The sequence below is a fragment of the Epinephelus moara genome, chromosome 6 (genome assembly GCF_006386435.1).
Source record: "Epinephelus moara isolate mb chromosome 6, YSFRI_EMoa_1.0, whole genome shotgun sequence".
NCBI lineage: Eukaryota > Metazoa > Chordata > Actinopteri > Perciformes > Serranidae > Epinephelus > Epinephelus moara.
Window position 1 is genome coordinate 28,292,315 of NC_065511.1, and position 21,076 is coordinate 28,313,390.

A 21,076-nucleotide genomic window follows, 5' to 3' on the forward strand; every position below is an offset into this window, starting at 1 on the left:
CGCTTTCATGTGATATGCGTGGCATTTCTGTGCGAGCCTGCATTCGCGAGTAATCCATCCAAGAGTAATGTGTGTGCAAAGCTGTATGAAAGCTCTGTTATACATCATTTTAGTGTACATTTATCTTTTTTTTTTCGCTGTGAAAACATTGAACTACCGACAAGTGCTTGGTCTTGTTGGAAAGCTACGATTCCGCTGTTTCACGTGATATGCGTGGCTTGTTGGAAAGCTACGATTCCGCTGTTTCACGTGATATGCGTGGCTTCGCGCTATGACGCACGGTGGCGGAGAAAATCAATAGAGAAGAACAGGTGTGAATTTTGACGCACTATGCATCGTTCGGGCCCATAGGGTTAAAGGAATGAAAATGGAAGGGTTATTTCTGGTTGCCCAGATGTTTTGTTGCTATATTTGACACTTAAAATGGAGATTCTCCATCCAGTTGCATTTTTTTAAATATTGCAGATAAGCAAATATACACAGTATGATAACTATCAACTTTAATATCATGGTATACCTTGAAACTGGTGTATCGCTGCAACCCGACTTACAACTGACATCTAGTGTTGGTGAAGGTTCTCAGTCAGCCAGGTCATGGTTATCTTAAGTGCTATATCGTTGGCAACTGGGCTTGCTTGAGTTTCTTGAAGACGTTTCCCCTTACAGAGTCGTTAAGGTCACGTGTGACCTCATCTGACCTTAACAACTCTGTAAGGACTTTAATGACGTAACTGTATGGGTTCATACCCACACGGAGTTTGAAGCCTAAGACTCCGCACCAGTCCATTAGACCTGAAGAAGCCTCTTGGATCAGAGGTGAAACGTCTTCAAGAAGCTCAAGCAAGTCCAGTTGCCTACGATACAGCACTTAAGATTGACATCTAGTGTTTCATTCGATAATAACAACTGATGACATTTAACAAGTAGAACATTGATACAAGTTATTTACATAAAAATTGTATCTGAATAGTTCCAGAAGAGTTTGAGTCAAGACATCAAAACCAAAGACTGTTACAACTTCCCACGGTCTCCTCTAATCAACTCTGCATTTACAGTCGCAGAGACCAAATGACTCAAAACCCAGAGAAATTTAGACGAGAAAAAACTGGTATACATACAGATGCCATGCCGGTCATGTGGACACGATACAGGACAAAGCAAAGCTAAGCACTGTCAGGAAACAGCAAAGTGTATCATTGAGCAGTGTGTGTGTGGCGAGCAAGGAGAGAGAGACAGTGTGTCTACACTCGGGACAGGCAGGTGAGCCAGACGTCAGGTTAGTAGTAATCCATGAACGTACCAGTGAATGTTCAGTGTGAGCTACAGTTTGTCAGAACCGCCAGACCAGTGAAGCTATTTTAATGGTGGGTAGAGAAACAGTCTTGCATGTTTTGCGTCATCTGATTGGCCTTCAAATTATCTAGAACGAATATCAGCCAATAACGATTGGTGGCTGCTGCTAAATGCGTACAGGGGAAACACTGGGACACACATAGCCACTGATTGTGATCCCAAGCGTTCAAACAGGTAGTAAAGAGTCAACAGCTAATCAATGAAAGAACAGGAAGTTAATCAGCAGGGTGGGACATGAAACCAAATTCAATAAATTATCGAAATTATGAGTCTCTTACTGACCCAAGTTTATTCATGTCACAATTTTAAATAAATGTCTATAAAACACCCAATGACATCTAACTTCAAGTTCAACCAACCAATCTGACAACAGCACAGTCATTGGTCATACAAACAGTACTGTGGTTGAACTGGACCAACACATCGAAGCCAGCACGACAAAAGAGATGAACTATATGACCAAAAGTAAGTGGACTCCCCAACATTACAGCCTTATCAGATTGTGGAAAATTTCATTTCGAGGCCCACAGAGATTAATATGCTGCTACAAAAGCCTCCACTCTTCAAAGAAGGCTTTCCAAAGGATTTTGGTACCTGCAGAGATTTTCTCTCTTTCAGCCACAGAAGCATCAGTGAGGTCAGGCACAGATCTTCGGTGATAAGGCCCGGCTCGCAGTTGGCGTTCCAGTTTATCCCAAAGGTGTTTGATGGACTCTGTGCAGGCCAGTCAAACATCATCTCAACAAAACTCAGACTAAAATTTCTTTATGGATCTGGCTCAAGTTGAAACAGAAGAGGATCTTCCACAAACTAGTGATAAATCCCACACTGAATGTCTGCTGTGATTATTTATCCATTTTCTGATTAGAAATGAGAGTTGAAAAATGTTTGACTTTGGGTAAAATGCTGCGCTTGTCATTGTCAGCAGCCATCCAATCACAGTGGAGAAGGGGCGGGACAAACACAGCAAAGACCCAGTCATTACAAAGGACGAATAACAGCTGTCATTTTTCAGCTGGGTAAAGAAAACTTTGGTGGACACAACCTTATTAGACACCAGTGATTGTCCAGCTAATACGAATGTTGTTGGACAAGAGCATAATGACCAAACAATCGACCTACTGACCAGAACTTGGAGGTTGAAAGCACAATGATGTTTAAAATAACAATGTATGCAGTGTTAACAGTTCCCCTTGAATGGATCTACACTAGAGGTGAAATGATAACCCATATTACCCTCAATGCACCTCAACCATCAAATGTTTCGTCAAAGATTTTGGTGTGTTATACCAGGTCCTTAGGAAGTACGCTAGACTTTGAAGCCACATTGCTATGATGGCCAAACAGTGAAACATCAACACCTGGGTCCGTCAAGTGATGCCACTTGTGTCACAACCCCTGGGAAATGACCTCATTTACTATCAGGTATTTGATCCATTCGGTCCGCTAACATTTATAAAGAGGAGCCACACAGTTCAATCATTTCATCAACCATTTAAGTACTGAAGGGCTAAACTGGAAGTTAGCCAGTCCAGATAGCAAAAGGCTTTATAGAGTGTGCCAGTAAACCCAGAACTCTGTTAGCGCTTTTAGCACTTCCGGTTCTCCCATCTAAAAGTCAATACGTTTTTTGAATGGGATTTTGGTAAAATGCCTCAAATAAGGTCTGTGGTTAACAAAAGCTTAAGAGAGTTTCAGGTTTTGTTCTACGACATAAAACACGTCAGTAAATACCCTACTTGTGAATTTTGAAGCTTTTACGTGTAAAAAAGGCGGTTGCTAACAAGTTGCTCAATACAACTACAAACCCTGTTGTCGGGGACATTAAACGTCATCACCCCCGAACAGGCGAGAGTGCTGGCAGTCCGCCATTACAGCTTCTTATTTAGCTTAAACAGTCCGATTTCCCCATTATACAATGTTTTTAAAATAAAGCGGCCGAAATCAGTTGAAAGCTTAGTGGCGGTGACGTCAAGAGTCATGCGACCGTGGAGTAGTCATGTAGTCCGTTAAAGCCTAACGTTAGCTTTTTACTTCTGGCGATCGCATTTAAGCTTCAAATGCGGTATGAAAGGTGTTCATATGTGAAGATTATCTCGCTGAACAAAACCTGTAAGTATCATAAACTTGTGTTAGCCACAGAGCTTATTTTCTGACATAATCCAAAACGCAATGCAAAAATCACATTCACTTTCTCTTCCGGGAACCAGCGCGATGCTAAACTTCCGGGTTTTGACGTCAGGCCTGGCACACTCTCTCGTCCTTGCTCTATGGGCCATATGATGTAAATGATCCAGATAATTTCATACCCAGGAGGTCAACTTTTTAGGGTTCATGCACCACTGAGCAACAGGACCCCACCTCCAAGGCTGTATCCAGTTCTCTTTATGCATCCATGAGCCTGTTAATACCTGGTATTAATATGCTTCTTGGGTGATCCAATGATGCAGATTGGAAGTGGACAGCCATAAATACAAGACACATTTTAATCCAATCATTCAAATCACTTGTCAAGGTGGTCTGGGACACATTTGACCACATATCTTTTGTGGTGTAAATGCCAGTGCAGCCTAGCGTTCCCAACAAGTTCTTCATCGTCAATGCAGGTGGTTGTTTAGCACTCTAAAACTTTTGACCAAAGTGCTGCATGATCGTCCATTGAATTGGACTTGTTGGATTCCGCTGACAGCAGTATCTTCAGCTGTGCCGACACAAACACTTACACGACTAGTGACCATGCTGGCAAGCAGCTTGCGAGAGTGTTTAAGGTAATGATATGCCCAGGACCCTTTGACCTTTGAGCAAAATCTTAACACAAGTGGTCAGCCAAAGATGCATGTTAGACAAAGGTACCAATGGCCATGTGCCTCAGCTATCCACCTGTGTTTCGATTACTGAAACGCATGTTAATACCAGGTGTAAACAGGCTCCATGTGTCATGCTTATAGCGGCTAATGTAGCCTCCAGCTGCTAGCCTCAGGCAGAGATAAGGAGCGGACCAAAAAGTTTCAACTAAACTCACTTTCTAACTCCACACTTCCAGATTTTTTTCAAACTGTTTGGGACTCCACAATGACTCAGGTTTATACAACTTTTTTTCACATATGAAGTAGCACTCCCAGACACCTGTAAACAGGCTTGAGTGTGTAAAAGCAGTGAAGTTCCCCTTTAAAAAGGCAGTCAGCTGAGACTAACAAGGCCAAGGTGGCATGCACAGGCCAGCATGTCGCTCAGATAACAGCACACTGCACCACCAGGATCGAGCTATTACACCAACTTCAACAACTAAACGAAGCAGCCGCTCGTTAGCTGAGTGCAGCTGAGTGTGTGTGTGTGTGTCAGTGGAGAGCAGAAACTGAGCCCTGGAGAACAGCAACAGTGGATGAGGTGTCTACCTTAATCCCCTTTTAGTCTTTTTATTTCCCCATGGCCACTGCATTGTGATGCAGAATCACTCAGCCACCTCCCTGAGTGTGTGTGTGCGTGCTTGCACATGTGTGCGCGTGTGTGTACGCACACCCCATTAATCAAGTGCTATGCCTTGATGCAGTATCCGGTCAATTCAGCATCTCTCCGTCTCATTCCCTCCGTCTCTTTCTTTCTTTCTTCTTTCTTTCTTTCCTCCCTCACAGTTTCTGTTCTTTCATCTCTGTAGCTTTCTGTCTTTTTCTCGTTCTCTCTAGATCCCTGTTTGCTTGCTAGGCCTCATTAACAATTAATTACCAATCAGCTAGTCAAGTCACCCCTGGACCGCTGGGCTTCTCAATGATTCATTAGTCAGGGTTACACAACGCTGCGACGCATAAACACACTCACGCACCGACACACACAAACACACTCAAGCTCTGTCCCTCTCTGTCTCTTGGGGTGTTTCACCGGAGCTCATGCTGACTCTGTAGACATGCAAACACACGCAGACATTAAAGAGAACATATGGACCCATGAAAACGCTCAGTCACATGCACACACCTGCACACACACGGTGCCTGTATCTTATCACAATGTCCTCATTAAAAAGAGATGCGGGAAAACTGATTGAGTCGGAAATTCTACACATCCAGGGTTCCCGAAACTTACTTCAATGTCAACTTGAAGGATTTTTCAGTGACTTTCAGAGTCCTGTTTGCAGAAATTCAAGATTTTAGAACTGGCATATCTGAAGATAAGACATGACATTAATTAAAACAAGACATCACATCGCCTCTTTGCTTCATGATCCTATTATGTCCAGAAATCCTGGTGAAATCCTCCATTTCAAAACTGCTGCTATATCAACCCCAACATCCATCACAGTGTTTTTCCCCAGGATGTAAGATGTTGATTTTAGGATGGAGAAAGGCCCAGTGAGCTGAGGCATGCTGATGAATATGGCCGCTGGATTTTTAAATTAGAAAAAGAACTTTCAAGGGTATGTGTTCATTTTCATTAATTTCCAAAGACAAAAGTTTAAAGACCTTTCTGGTCCAATCCACAATTTTTCATTAAGTGCAAAATCCAAAGACCAAAAGACATTTTAACCTGTCCATAGCCACATTTTTACAGAATAAGTACTCAGCGCTCATTCTCTAAACCCCAAACCTCTATTCCTGAGAGAGTGCAGAGAACTGGGGCTGAATGATTGATTATTTTTAATATAAAAGTTACAATTTGAAGAAGTGTCATTTTAATATTGTAAGAGCTGTATTTCTGACTATAAGTTATTTACTTATAAGTGTCCTAACAAGCTGTAGAAACCAGGTTTAAGCTGTCTGCACTTTTACTTATTCTATCTAGCTGTAGTTGAAGGAACAGTGTGTAGGATTTAGGAGCATCGAGCAGGGAGGACTGCAGACTGCAACCAGCTGAAACGTCTCCTATGTGCCAAGCGTCAACTCCTGGTTAGGATGATCATTACTCAGGAGGTCTTTAGCAGAAGCTGTATTATCAGCAGCAGTCTCTTCCTCTCCAAACCAACGAACCAGGTTAGTAAAATCAGTAAAATACTAAATAAAGCAGTTTTATGTTAAAATTCTGTTTTCTGATGCTGTTAAACTCATAGTAGAAGGGCCACTAGCCCAACACCTGCTAATGTGTCCTCACCTTTTTCCTCTGATAACTTAAGATCCAGACGTTGAATTATCCACAGAGGTCTCTTCCTCTTCAAAACAAACACACCTGAGGCCTGTAATATGAAGCCAGTTCAATTTACCCAGGATATCTTTTTGTTATCTGGCTTGACGAACCCCAACACTGTCCATCTGGATAACCGGTACTACAAAGCTGGTTATCAACTGGTTCAGTCAACCCTTGGTTTTCCTATCCAGCCATGAGCGCATTCATGGTCATCATCAGAACCATGAATGAAGTAGGCTGCTTCATATCATATGAGATGAAACCGTACCGAAAAATGTCTCTTAGAAAGTAAAATGTCGATGGCGTAGGATGTAAACGATACTCTGTAATCTTAAAACAATTCTTTGCTGTTTAGTTGGATGATGATGATGATGATGATGAATATGTCACATAAAACACTTTAAAGTAATGCCAGACTGTTTCTGCTACTGGCCGATGCAAACCCAATCTAGAGCCAGTGTTTGGTTTGTCTGTTCTGGGCTACTGTAGAAACATGCCAGTGCAACATGGCAATCTCTGTGGACAAAGACCTGCTCCCTATGCAGATATTAGGGGGTGACAATTCTTATTTTCAGGTAATTATACACACACAAAAACCCCTTACGTAATATATCATAATCAATGTCTGCCAGTATATCCCCCTAAATCCTGCACGCTGGATCTTCAATCAATGCAAGTTCTTAAGCCGGCCAAACAGCAAAAAATAAACTCATCTGTTGATTGGTTAATAAACCCTCTGCACACTGGTGTCTTTCACACCTGGACTAAATGTGGGCTCAAGTTTTGCACAGATCACTGGCCAAGTTTAATTAGAGGTTCACTTTTCTTTGACTGACTGGTTTGAAAAACAAAAGAAAGCGTTCTGCATTAATTATGCTTGGTTAAAAACAAAACAACGTATTAACCCTGCCCCTTTATGTGGTGCTGGAATAATTGGAAAAATTTGATTCCGACAGATAAATTCACGTGTACGCCCCCTCAGGTCAGAACAACAACAAATTTTGGGATACATCTAATATGTAAAATCATGGCAGATGAAAGTAATTGTTCGGTTGATGGTAATAAATTTGCATGTCATTTATTTGCTCAAATTTGTAATATGGTATTAAGTTGTAACCGTTAGCTGCTGTCCAACTAGAGTGATATATACAAGTTAGAAAAGTTATTTATTAGCATTAGTCAGGTCAAGCAATATTTCAGTAGTTTCAGGGAATGAACTAAGCAGCTGTGGCTGAGGAGGTAGGGCTGGATGTCCACCAATCAGAAGATCGGCGGTTCGATCGCCGGCTCCTCCAGTCCACAAGCATCCTTGAGCAAGATACTGAACCCCAAATTGCTCCCGATTCAGTGGGTGAGCATGTTAAAAACTGAGTAGCAAGTGGCATGGTATGGTAGCCTCAACCACCAATGAATGGGTGAATGTGACTCATAGTGTAGAAAGCGCTATACGATCCATCCATTTGGTGCAGCAACAAGTCTGGGACAAAATCACTATAATATAAAGCATCACATCTTCTTTGTAGCGCCCATATCGTTTGCACATTACGACTAAAAGCTCATGAACAAAACAATTTCTGAAGAACGACTTCCCCACTTAAGAAATGGGACCAACCCAGGATCATGTGAATGCAGCATAACACAATGTAGACCACAAGTCCAGGCCTTTAGTTTAATTTATAGAAAAGAATCACCATTGAACTTACAATCACAATATTGGTCAAAAAAAAAAAAATCGCAATTACATGTTTTCTCCAAATCATTCAGCATTATTGGAAACTGAGGTCTGACACTTGTAACAGCAAGTGTCAGCTGTCAAAAAGTAACTGAACAACACATCACCCCAACCTGACAGTCTGACTAGAAGTGTGCTTTTGTAGAAGTTCAACATCCCTGTGGACACAGGGGGGAAACAGGCTGCTGAAGGAGTTCAAGGATTTTATTTCTTTCCTAGATTGTCCCAGCTGGATTCAAAACACTGACCTTCCTCTGACCTCAAAGCCACTGCTGCCTCTCAAAGGGACATTTTATCGGGGCCTCCACACATCATGAGCCACTGAAGTTAATTGTACACATCGACCAGCCCGAATAAAGCTGTTGACCAGTCTGCCGCACCGATGCCTTTGGATAACTTTGCTTGTGATTCTCTGAAATTCTCCAGCCACTCCACAGTTTCCAACAGTTCATCCCTCCCAGTGTGGTAAATTACATTTGTCAATTTGCAGCTCTGCAAAACTCTGCCTTCAGCTCTGCAGACATTGACACAACCACAGCATCATGGGATTGAGGCCGAGTGTTTTTGTGTGCGAGTGCTGGAGTTTGTTCTGTGAATGTGTGTCTGTGTGTATATAAATCTGAGAGAGAGAGGGGATGTGGTGGGGATATAGTGGGTGACCTTGGGGCAGAAACGCACGAGCAAGACTGATGATGTGTTAAAGTGTACACACGCACACACACAGTATCAATATGTCAAGGCAGGTGTTGCCTGATGTCATTCAGAGCGCGCTGTTGTTTTGCTTGCGTTGTCAAATGATCCCTGACGGGTTTAGAGGCACAAGAGTAAGACGGAAAAACCAACAACAAGGTTCAAGAAAGACTCTGAAAAGCAAGAAATAAAGTGCATGTCTCCATTTTTAAAGGTTATTTTTTACTCCCCTAATTTGTCTAACAATGCAAGTAAAGATAAAACAATTACTTGCTTACTTATTTAATCAATTAAGCCCTCACCAACTCTTTTGGTAATCATTTTCTAAAGATAACGTGCTAAAAGTCCATTGGCTCCAGCCTCTCACACTGAGGTTTTTGTTGTCTTTTGTTGTTTGTTTGCACCTTTTATGATAGTAAACTAAATATCTTTGGATTTTTGAAAACAGAGCTGTTCACTTTCAACTCTGAGAAACTGTGATGGACATTTTTCTGTTTTCTGACATTTCGTAGACCGAACGATTGATTGAGATTGAGATCATTGAGATGATTGAGATCTCTTGCGGGGTCAGCAGGCCAAGCAAAGCACCCCCAACGTCCTTCTCCCCAGCAACAGTTTCCAGCTCCTCCTGGGGGACCCCAAGGCGTTCCCTCCAGCACATTCTGGTTCTACTCCAGGCCACAAGCAGGACATGACCGAAACACCTCCAGTGGGAAGCGCCCAGGAGGCATCCTGATCAGATGCCCGAACCACCTCAACTGACCCCTTTCGATGCTAAGGAGCAGTGGCTCTACTCCCGAGCTCCCTCAGGATGTCCGAGCTCCTCACCCTCTAAGGCTGAGCCCAGACACCCCACGGAGGAAACTCATTTCGTCACTACCCAGAGCTCATGACCATAAGTGAGGGTTGGGACTAAATGGACCGGTAAATCGAAAGCTTCGCCTTCCAGCTCAGCTCCCTCTTCACAACAACGGTCCAGCGCAGCACCCGCATCACTGCAGAAGCTGCACTAAACCACTGATCCATCTCACACTCCACGCTACCCTCACTCGTGAACAAGACCCCGAGATACTTGACCTCCCTTGCTTGAGAGAGTTCAAGTGGGCCCACCACCTGCAGGGACAGAAATCAGGGTCTGGTGCATAGCGTGCCCGGCAGCAGGCAGGGGTGGGGCAATGATCCCTGGCGTCGTGGACTGGCTCCCTTGCTTAAGAAAGTAATCAGATCAACTGATATTCAAAAAAATAGGTGGCACCCTACAACGCTTTTCAGGTGTAGAACTTATTTATGTGAAATCTCTTTTATTCATGGCCTTACGTAAGAAGACAGGCTGACTAAAAGTATATCCCTATTTACCGCAGAGGACTATAAAAGTAGGTGCCCTCCTTGTCAAGAGCTGAGGTGTCTCTCTCACACACACACACACACACACACACACACACACACACACACACACACACACACGTTTGGAATTTGCCCAGTGCAACCTACTGCCGGCCACTGAGCAGCTCCACTGGAGCAGGTGCAGCTTCAGCGCTGCGTTCAAGGGCATCTCGACGAGTGATGGATGGATGAGTGCTCCTTGTTCAATTTTCCATTCAGATTTCCTGCCGTCATCGTGGGGATTCAAATCGGTGACTTCAATCTCTCAGTTTATGGCGCACTTTAAAGTCAGAGTTCAGGGAATGTGAGCAAAACAAGTCAGCCTGCTGGAGTGAGAATTAAAGCTCAAACCGCCTGCTGTCTCGTAGATTACATTCTTCAGTATTTTGGGGGGAGCCAGGTAAGGTGATATACGAGTAAGGTGATATACTGGTGTTAAGTATTTTAATGCACTGTTTGGCAACACATGAAAACCTGTGGTACAAGAAGCACCCGAGTGGTTGGGGCACAATATTTATAATGTGTTAGAATGCAGAGATGAACACATGCTCCTTTTTTAAAACAGCACTTTGCAACAGTGCAACAAGATAGTCGCTCCCCTGCTGATGGTCCACTGGAGATATCAGCGGCCGAGGGTGCTCATGTTTGAGATTAAACAATTTGTTGACTAATCAATAACTTCGATCAAGTAGCCACCGCTGGTTTCAGCTTCTCAACTGGGAGCATTCACAGCTTTTAAATATCACTTTATATCTGGGAAATTATTTTGGTATCATATTCTTTCTTATGTTTGTTTAACATGAACTTGCTTCGCCTCTGGTTAGAGTCACAAGACACAGCTGACCTCACAGACTAAAAGGTCAAACGTGTCCTCGGTTGCATCAGAGAGATAAATATGTTGACTTGCATAAATTCCAACACAATTACCATAATGCTCCAAACAACCACGAATCATCTGAATTAAAGCTCCACAGCCAGTCTTGTTACAGAGGCTACTCTGTCTGCATAGTGGCCTGCCTTGCTGAACTCACATCCAGACCTTGAGACAGCTCTACTGTACTACTCATGTATGTCAAACTTGATCCACCAACTCGTGAGAATACAAACCAGAGATGTGGAACAGCAGGTAGGAGCCTCCTGAATCACAAACAGCCCTGAGCTACAGTATCTGCTCGGCTGCTCAGTTAACATTTTAACTCGCAGATCTTGTAAGGGCAGCGATGATGTCAATGCTGATCTGTCTGAAGACAGACCCTGACCAGGCTGGACTGAACCCAGTGGCTCAAGGATTGCCACCAACCCAGCGGTGCGCGCCAGCAGCCATATGACGCACACCTGTAACGGCTCCTCTCATCATAAACACAAACACCGCTGCTCATTTAGATTTAAGAGAGGGAATAAAACCACGCATATAAAGCTGGGTTTGGCTTCGGGATGAGTAATCACAACTGGAGGCTCCATTGGTCGCCGTGCACTGGTGGGGTGCCGCTTACTGGGGCTACGATGATGCCAAAGACCATCACATTGAGGGTGAAATATAGCGTTACGCCACAGATGACACGCACGCAGATGGCGCGCAATTGCAAGGCAGCACAGAGGTGAGTGTGTTTCATCTGGCGGCAGTAAACACACGTAAATACCCGAGGCAACTTGGCGGTGAATTGGCCGGTAGCCTCCTCGACTATCCGCGGAGCAGTCCGCCACAGAGGCACCTGCGTGCGGAGACGCAGTCGAGTCCCTTCCCCACTCCCACTGTGGCGGTGTCATTGACGCAAGTGGCAACTAATTAAAGAGGCAAAGAAGAAAAAAGCAGCGCTCACCTCTTTGGTGTTGACGATGCCTTTGACGTATTTCCCGAGGACTGAATCCACGAAGAAGACGCTGGACAACACAGCCAGGCACAGGAGTCTCTCCCCGACCCTCACCTCCATCTTTCTCTCTCCCCGCTGCCGCTCGTCTGCTCTCCGGGCTCCCTGAAGCCTGTCTCTGAGCGGGGGCGCGCACGGAGGAACGGCTCGAGCACGGAGCGCGAGAGAGGATGAGAGGGTGCGCGTGCACGCCGGTCCCTTCAATGCATGTGGCCCCCCTACAGCAGCTGAAGCTGGATGGCGGCTGGTGCTGGTGCTGGTGGTGTGTGTGGCTGCATGGGAGGAATTGGGGGGGGTTAGAGAGTGCGCGCGCCCGGTTCCGCTCGTGCTTTGAGAATGCGACACGTCCACACATTAAAAATGCTTTCCCTGATTGCAATCATGTTTTCATTAGAGGTCACACACCTCTAATGAAGTAGCACTGAGACAGATGATGCCTGGCCTCCTGGCTCAAATTATCAGATCACTAATCAGCAGGATGGAGATCAACAGGACCTGAAAGGCTGATTCTGCTGGATTACTCAGAAATATTACATTTTAACAGTGTTTGCAACAGTATGTTTGTATGTAGACTATATATACTGCAAAATAGGGGTCTATTAGCAAAATGTAAAGTACAGTGAATTAAAGGGGGCATATATACCTGTGTGGTGGTGTGTCTGTGTCACTCTGCAGGTACACCTCCAAGATCAGCGGTTCCTGTGAAGTGTGCTGTAAAGTTTAGTTGATTCAAAACACACATTAAACACACATTAAACACACATTAAACATGGCTTCATAGCAACAATTTCAAACACAAGTACACAAATCAGCTTCACTATAACTCGCAGCATTCACAGACAAAGCATTTTGCTTTTGCTGGACACATTTTCCCCACAAATACAACATGCTAATGTTTTTAGCACAAGCCTATGGCATTTTACATTGTAGAAATTAGCCTAGTGGCTAGAGGACTTTTTCCTCCACTCACATGAAGCCACGAACAACAGCAACATTTAACAAAGGTAACGTTACAAAATTCTGCTTCATTACAACTCACAAAGTTCACTGACAAAACAACTGTCTTATACTAAACACGTTTTCCAAACAAATGTAACATGCTAACATTATTAGCACGAGCCTATTGCATTTTACATTGTATAAGTCAGTCCTAACCTACAACATCTCATCCTGGTACACCTTCCTTTCTGTTAAAGACAAATCCAAACTGTGTAAAGTCATCAAACATGCTACCAAAATAAAAGGGCACCACTCAGACCTCATTGACAGATCTTCACACACAGGCAGTTAAACGGAAGGCCGACACCATCATGAACGACCCCTCACATCCACTCCACAGTTCATTTCAACTCCTCCCATCTGGCTGCCGTTACAAGGTACTATTAGCAAGAACAAACATAGTAAAGAAATCATTCATTCCTACCGCCATCACATTATCAATAAATCTTAAGGGTTTGACTCAGGGTTCTTAGATTTATGTGTTGCTCTATACTGTATTGGTATGTATTTTATACTTTTATACTGTACTTTTTTTTGTCTTTTATGTATTTTTAACTTGTGTTTTATTGTGAGCCACGTCAAAGACGAATTTCCACTGCTCTGCAATGGACAATAAAGTTCTTTCTGATTCTGATTCTGATTCTGAAATTATCCTAGTGACGAGCGGAGATTTCCTCTGCTCATATGAAGCCAGGATGAATCACACAAAAGACTTAAAATGCTATTTTTGTGGGGGTTTTATTATCTTCACAGTTTATTGTTTCTGAGATAAAAGTAAATAAAAGTCTAATTTCCACTGAGGGAAATGGTTTCAGCTTACAAAAACAGACAGGAGATCTGCGTTGCCGCGATGTGCAGTTACATTTCTGGGGAGGTGCACGTCAGGGTTTGTTGACGCAGAGCCTACACTGTAGGTACGGAAACGACAGAAGTATAAATCCTGCATAAGCCCAACAAATGATACTGTTCTGTAATACTGAATTTGTTACCTATAAATTTGAGGAGGACAGTTATATCATATTCCAAGAAGGTGGGACATACTCTTTTAAGTAAACTGACCAAACCTTATTTTATTTTTTTTGTAATATTTGGTTGACTGGGACAAGACATCCAATCACTGATTTAGGCTAGTGTAAGCATGGTTAGGGGAGACCAGGGTTGGTTGTCACAGTGCTTATAACAGCTATAACACTAGAGGGCACTGTTTCATTATGTTGATATCAAACAGTTGGCCTGACATCCTGCTCATTTTGCACTTGTAATTTTGTGGAACAAACACAAAATGTTGAGGTGGGGAGCTATTACTCATTACTTCTTGTCACAATAAGTTGTAAATATGAAAGGGATACCAATTTCAAGCCAAGACCTCAAGCTTTCATTTAACATAGGAATGACTATTGAAAGATATTTCGATGATGAGCAGTTCATACAAGAATAAAAAGTGTGACAACCAACCCCTGTTAAACTTTATTGCTGAAGTCCGTCTGCAGTTCATCCAATACAAAGCTGTATTTCCTCACTGTCTTCATCCTAATCATGTCTCCATCAAAGGTTTTTTGCAGCATATTGGCTGTGACAATTTTATGACCTTAAGATTAAAACTAGGTGAAGCTCATGTCATTTTCCTCGCCTCATGCATTGCAGGGTCAACTTCCTATTTGAATCTTGCCCCACCCACCTACATGATGTTACACCAATAAGGTGTGCAAAATTGATTATGTGGTTTCACCGCGAAAAAGGTTTTTTTCAGTCATCAGGTGAGAAAATAAACCTTGTATACTTATACTGTCCCATTTGACCTTATGGCCCAAATCAGCCTTAACTCACTCTATTCAAATATAATCCCTGTGTTCAAAATGCTCCTGTAGTTTAAGTACAGAAATATCAGCTAAATGTACTTTAACTGTCAAAACATGCAGAATTATTGCAAAATCAAATCAGTCAATTTTACTATACATTTTTTGATTTTAGGTACCTTAATGTTGTCACCAGTTTGGGGCAGTTCAATCCATTCAAAAGCATCATACTTTAGAAGATGATCATGTTTCATGTGTTAAATCTTTGTCCCCAAATGAACTTCAGCTCTCAGAGTACAGTAAAATGTTTAAACTCAGATATGCAGTGGATAAGAAGTATGAAGTATTATCAAAAACTATGATACAAAATGACCAGTTGCACAGCACTGAGTCTTAGTCACGCTGTGTTATCTTGAATTTGTGAGGAAAACCTTGTTTTTCTCGCGTGCCTCCAGGGAAATCAGCAAACGGATTGATTTATTGATTTGATTAAGAACAGCAAAACTATATGAAAACATCCCTTTATAAGCTCCCACACAGCCCATGCAGCATAATGCAAGTCTCATCTATCCAGTGGTATGCTCAGTACTTCACAAACACATGCACTTTCACTAAGAAATACCCCTTAGTATGGCTTTGAGGATAGATAAGTTTTACTGTCAGGTCAGTTTCAAATAGTAATGTTTTAGTAGCAAATACTGAGCATACAAACACATTTCCATGGAGGCATGCCAGAAAGTTTTTCTCACAAATTAGAGGTAAAACGACATAATTAATTGATATACAGATAGAAGTGATATCTCTTATGTCAGTGCTTGCTGGGCCTGAAGTTGTACAATAGTGTTGGAGTAACTGTGGAGCGCCTGTGGACACAGTTGCAGAGTTGCTTATCTACTGAGAGACTAATTCTTCTTAACTGGAGGGAGCATAAAGCAGCCTGCTTCACATGGGACTCTCGGCTGAAGGAATACCTGGACTTACTAAATACTGGACGAGCGGCATGACTGTTAGAAGACTTCGATATGGGGCTGGAAGACAATGGGGACACTGTCTGTACACTTTTAAAACAGTAGCCTCCAGTTTAAAAGGCTGGTATGCAATGGATGTATGTGATTCAGTGTATGTTACATATGCTATCTTGTTGAATGTGTGTTCAACCTCAGAGAAGGAAATAACAATAAAACTCTTAGGAAAAAGACATACAAATGGTCATTTTGTGGGTGAAGCATTCCTTTAAATAACTGTCCGTGTCTGTGTAGAGAAAAGATTAAATATATATATAAATATCTCGGAGCTTTCTGCATTGTGTATTATTTAGATTTGATCTGACGTTTAACAAAAGGTCAACCCTGTAATTGACATTTCCCCAAGTCCTGACTCAATCACAATTTGGGTAAAATTCAATTGAGTTTCTGGTGTTCACAAGCGTAATCTTAAACCACAGTCATATACAAAATAAATCAAGTCATCAGAGACGCCAAGAATATCAGCTGGATTGAATTCTGATCTCTCTGTCTCTTATCCTCATTGACTTTTAGTTAACCTTTACGTTGATCAATGCAAAGCAAAAAGGTTGATTCATGAACACAACAGCGAGCTCATGGGAGAATATTTTTATTTAGATAAAAATCAACAGAGGAAGAAACCGGCCTACTTGCGGCATATCGGACACAACTTTGTCATATGAAACCTGCAAAGAAAATGCAGTCAAATCAATCTGTAATCAATCTGATTAGCAAATCTGAAAGTAAAAATATCTACATGAATCATATAATGTTTAATATACATTCTTTTTTCTTTTTAATTATTCACAGGTTTGCACTTGTGGTGTTTTGAATAAAAGAAAATAAAAAGAAGTAAACTTAAAACTGCTTTGTTTCCAGTCTATGGCTTGTTTTTTGTTTTGTTTTGTTTTTTTAAAGGCTAATCATATTCCACATCAGCATTATATTTTACAGTGCGGAGCGATTTGCATATGGAGTGCAGGCAGGCTATGGCACTGACTAGCACCTGCATTTTCAATGATACCAGTTAACAGCAAACACTAAACAGCAAGAACAGCACATCTGTTCCAAGACTCTCGCTGCAGTCTTTGGTTCGGTTTTGAAACCGAACGCAGTTAGGATCTCTAACTAATTAGTATTTGTCATCAGGTAACATTTCTGAGGAATGGTTGAGGTCAGCTGCATCGACACGTTGATGCATCGGTGAAAGAATGAGGTTTCCTGGTAGTTTATAACAAGTGTTGCGGTGTATCACTTGGTATGCTCACAATGAAATCCAACCTTCAGATTCAAACACATTGCACAGATAAATCACAGCATCTCTGACTGAGGAAACAAACACTGTGGAAAAAAATAAGATGCGATGCTGGTGTGTAAACTGCATAGCTCTACTGTAAATGTTGAAGCAGCTAGCTCATGTTTTGCAGCAGCGCTTCACTTTGCATTGCACTTCAACGAGATCAGCCCGGGGCGCAGAGAAAACTCGAGTGTGAGGAACTTTTGAAGAGTAAAACTGCGAATGTACGCTGTACAATCTGGTAATTGAACCAACAGACAAAAAAAAGCAGCATCAGGTTGAACTACTACAACTAGTTTGTACACAAAGATCATTTGTGATAATAAAGTTCTGTGGATCATCAACAATTAGACACTGTGAAGCAGCTACACTAAATGAGACAGTAATGAATCAACATTTCTAAGTTGCAGGAAGAATACAAGCGTCAGAAATACCAGGGATATGGAAAACTACAAAGGTAACACTGCAAACTTATTTGTCCAAAACACCAGATGGGCTCTCTGGTACATCACCTGCAATCAGGTTAGCCTGACGCATGAGTGGTCATCAAGGGTAAGAGGCATACAGAGGTCAATAAACAGCAAGTGGGTGAGTTTGACACATTTTTAAGAAGTTTTCTAGCAGTTCACATACTTTATAAAACAAAGTGCTGATGACCAGTCAACCCTGCTGCTGGCTTCATGAGCAGTGGTGTTTGCAGGATTGATGAAGTCAAGTACGTCACAGACAAAAAAGCATTGTCCCATAGTGACTTGAGGTCGCTCTCAACGGCAGATGATTAATACTATGAATAGTCTCTGGACTGTAAAGTGCCATTCCTGTCTTTATGTGAACACACGACACAAACAAAAGAGGACGCGCTCGCGTGTGAGCTCATGTTTCTCACACTCCACGGAGACTGGAGCGATCGGGTCAACGTGTACATGCAGACTCCACTTGAGCCACACAAACAGGCACCGAGCAAAAAAAAACAATGACACATATAAAAAGCTTAAAATACACTCGCATGGATTGACAAACTACTGCTAAAGTGCAGAGTGAGCATAAACAGCGGCTAGTAAAGCAAGTACAAACTTCAGCCCAGTATCTCCGAGAGGATGAGTGTATTACTTTCTTCCTCTTCATGGCCCTGGTTCTCTCCATCAATCTGACTAAAAATATTGCAGTAAGTACTGCGAGCTGACAGAACTGAGCATGGTCTAATCCTGTAGCATGACTTTGCTGCTGAAAATCCTGCTCTTCTACAGGGGGAGGATTTTGCACTTGGAGCTTCAGCTAAATCCTATTCATCACACAGCATCCCCCTCTACAGACCTGGCAACCCCTCGCCCTGTTACCAGGCAAGGGCAGGACAGTGCCAGCATTGTTGGCATCTATATTTAGTTGGACCTGATAGAGGGACTGACCCTCCGAAGGACATTTTTGTGTGCTTCAAAGTGCTTCGGTGGCAACGCGCTCAGAGGAGCGCCCACAGGTTATCAAAACACAACTCAACCCCGACTGTGATGGTGGGGTGCAAAAACATCTCCTCCGTCGGCCACTTTTAGTCGGCCAAATACAAGTTTAGTGGTTTTTACACAGCACTACTCCTGCGATTTATTTTCTTGGTCAGGGTCCTTTTTTTTTTCCTAAAAGCCTCTGATTTGTAGAAACAGATTGTCAGGCAGGAATTCCCCTGACTCAAGAGAAGTGGTATTTTGACACGCTGCATACTGTGCAGAGGAGTAGTGAGCGATAACGCCGGGTCTGGAACGGGGACAACCTGAGAGGAAATCAGTGCAGCGGACTTTAAAATGTGTATCGATAGCGGAGTGCTTTTTCCTGCCCTTTTCTCTCTTCCTCTTGGAGAAATGTCGAGAACTGTTTCCATGAAAATTAAAACATTTTGCCTATTTCTGAGCTCTGAGAGCGTGTTTGACTTTTTAAAGCAAGTACTTGTCTTTGAAAAAAATAAAGCGTCTCAGTGCATCCCCGCATATTTCACTCAAGCAATGAATAAAATGCAATCTTTACATTGGTAATAACAGCACCACAGGCAGCATCTAGATAGGGTGCTGCGTCCCTGTGTAATATTCTACATTTGCTCCATCCTATCAGTGCGCATTACTGAGAGGAGGACACGAGTTTAATTGGAACGGCCAGGGGATGTCGGAGCAGCTGAGCCAAAAGAAGCAGAGGTAAATACTGAGCACATTCCAAAAAAAAATAAACAGCATAAGATTACAATAAACAAACAATATGTTGTACAAATCAACAAACAAAACGGTAATGATTCAAAGATTAAAATACAGCAATAGATATAAATAACAAAAGTAACACTACTGCATAGGGTTAATAATATGATTAAAAACTGCAACAGAATCTCAAGAAACAAGTAAATCAATTCATCCAGTTTAGAGCCTTTCAGTCTGTTCTGTTTTAGCGTTGTAATTCTATTTGGGAGAGAGTCAACAGAGTTACTATCCACAAAGTGAGCTGTATTGACTGCCAAACTGGCGTAATGGAGAACACAATGTGGAGTTATTAAGTGTGATTTAGAGTGGCTCCCTAAAGGACAAGTGGCCATTTTGATGCGGATGACTCTATACAGAAGCATATAGTGTGCCTACCACTATCTGATTAGGGCCTCAAATGACTGCCTTGGCCGAGATGAATCGCCCATTCAGGCCTCGTCTTAAGTATCCTCTGCGCTGCTTTATGTCCGAGCCTCAGCTGCCCAACGGCAACTCTATTAAGTATGTGTGCTGCATGTGTGGGTGAGTGCCGAGTCTTTGATCTAAGTAGCTGGTAAATTAACATTTTTGTTCTAAAACGTGACAGTCTCTTGTGGGTGTGTTGTGTTCGTTTTGTCTGCCAGCTTCGCATCGGTGCACGATGGCGCAAGTGGCGAGAATTGTAAAGCAGAGGAAGTCGTATTTCAGTGCTGCTTGATTTCTTTTGTCTCTCAAAAACTGGGCAATCACTTAGACTACCCCCCTCCCCCTTTCTTTTTTTTTTTTTTAGGATGCTTTCTCTCTCCCTTTTAGGCATTGCACTGCTTAAATTAGTTTGACTTTCATTTACTCTTTCTGCCTTCACTCCTCGGGTGAACTGCAGTCTTCTTTTTTCTTTTTTTTTTAATCTAACCTTGTTTAAGACCCAACACCACCAGCGTCAGTGTTGTTCTGGGCTGCCACAGCAACTAAGCCCTCCCCATCAGCAATCTTAGTCCCTATCCCAATAGCTAGCTCCCCTCCCTCGTTGGAGCCGATGAAGAGAGAAGCGGCTTCCCCAGAAGAGGCCGACACACCCCTATCGGTCCTTTCCAGTTTGCGATGCTTGCGTGGCTCCGGGGGTGTGTCCTTCTGGGTGAAGACGGCGCGAATTCTCTCCACGCAGACGTTGGCAGCCTCCCTCGTCTCCCTGGAGAGCTGCGATAGGCTGAGGAAGCCGTGAGGGAGGTCGTCCACCACGCACAGAGTGACAGGCTGGTCTATGTTCCTCAAACGCTTGGCAAACATCACAGAGTCATCCAGCATGGGGTCTAACGCGCAAGCCTGAGAGAGGGGAGAAGAAGAAGAAGAGGAGGAGGCGAGAGGGAGGGGAAGGGGGTGGGAAATGGTGAAGAGCAAATTAGGATTCCCTTCAGACATGTCAAGAATCTTAATTAAGGGATGAAGAAAAGGAAGCCAAGCATCCCAGTCTCTTTTGTCCCCGCTTTCTTTACATTCTCGCTGACTCACTCGAGCCACTTTAAAGTCAGCACCAATTTCTTCATTTTCATATTAACACCCTTCTCACATGAGAGAGCAGGCTTCAACCTCCCCATCGCTCCCATCACACTCTGTCTCACTCTGATACGA

The 21,076-nt window shown here is 42.8% G+C and overlaps 2 protein-coding genes across 4 annotated transcripts in view; both read right to left on the bottom strand.

The window, feature by feature from the left end:
* Positions 1-12,252, bottom strand: part of tmem145 (transmembrane protein 145) — a 63,375-nt gene extending 51,123 nt beyond the window's left edge. The window contains 1 exon segment of the mRNA XM_050047809.1: positions 12,091-12,252. Within this exon segment, the coding sequence (XP_049903766.1) occupies positions 12,091-12,201 (111 nt within the window). The 5' untranslated portion in view covers positions 12,202-12,252.
* A 4,286-nt stretch (positions 12,253-16,538) lies between these two features.
* lipeb (lipase, hormone-sensitive b) overlaps positions 16,539-21,076 on the bottom strand; it is a 35,208-nt gene continuing 30,670 nt past the window's right edge. For all 3 annotated transcript variants that reach the window (XM_050045964.1, XM_050045965.1, XM_050045966.1), the window contains one exon: positions 16,539-20,770. In XM_050045964.1, the coding sequence (XP_049901921.1) occupies positions 20,366-20,770 (405 nt within the window). In that variant the 3' untranslated portion in view covers positions 16,539-20,365. The remainder of the gene's footprint in view (positions 20,771-21,076) is intronic.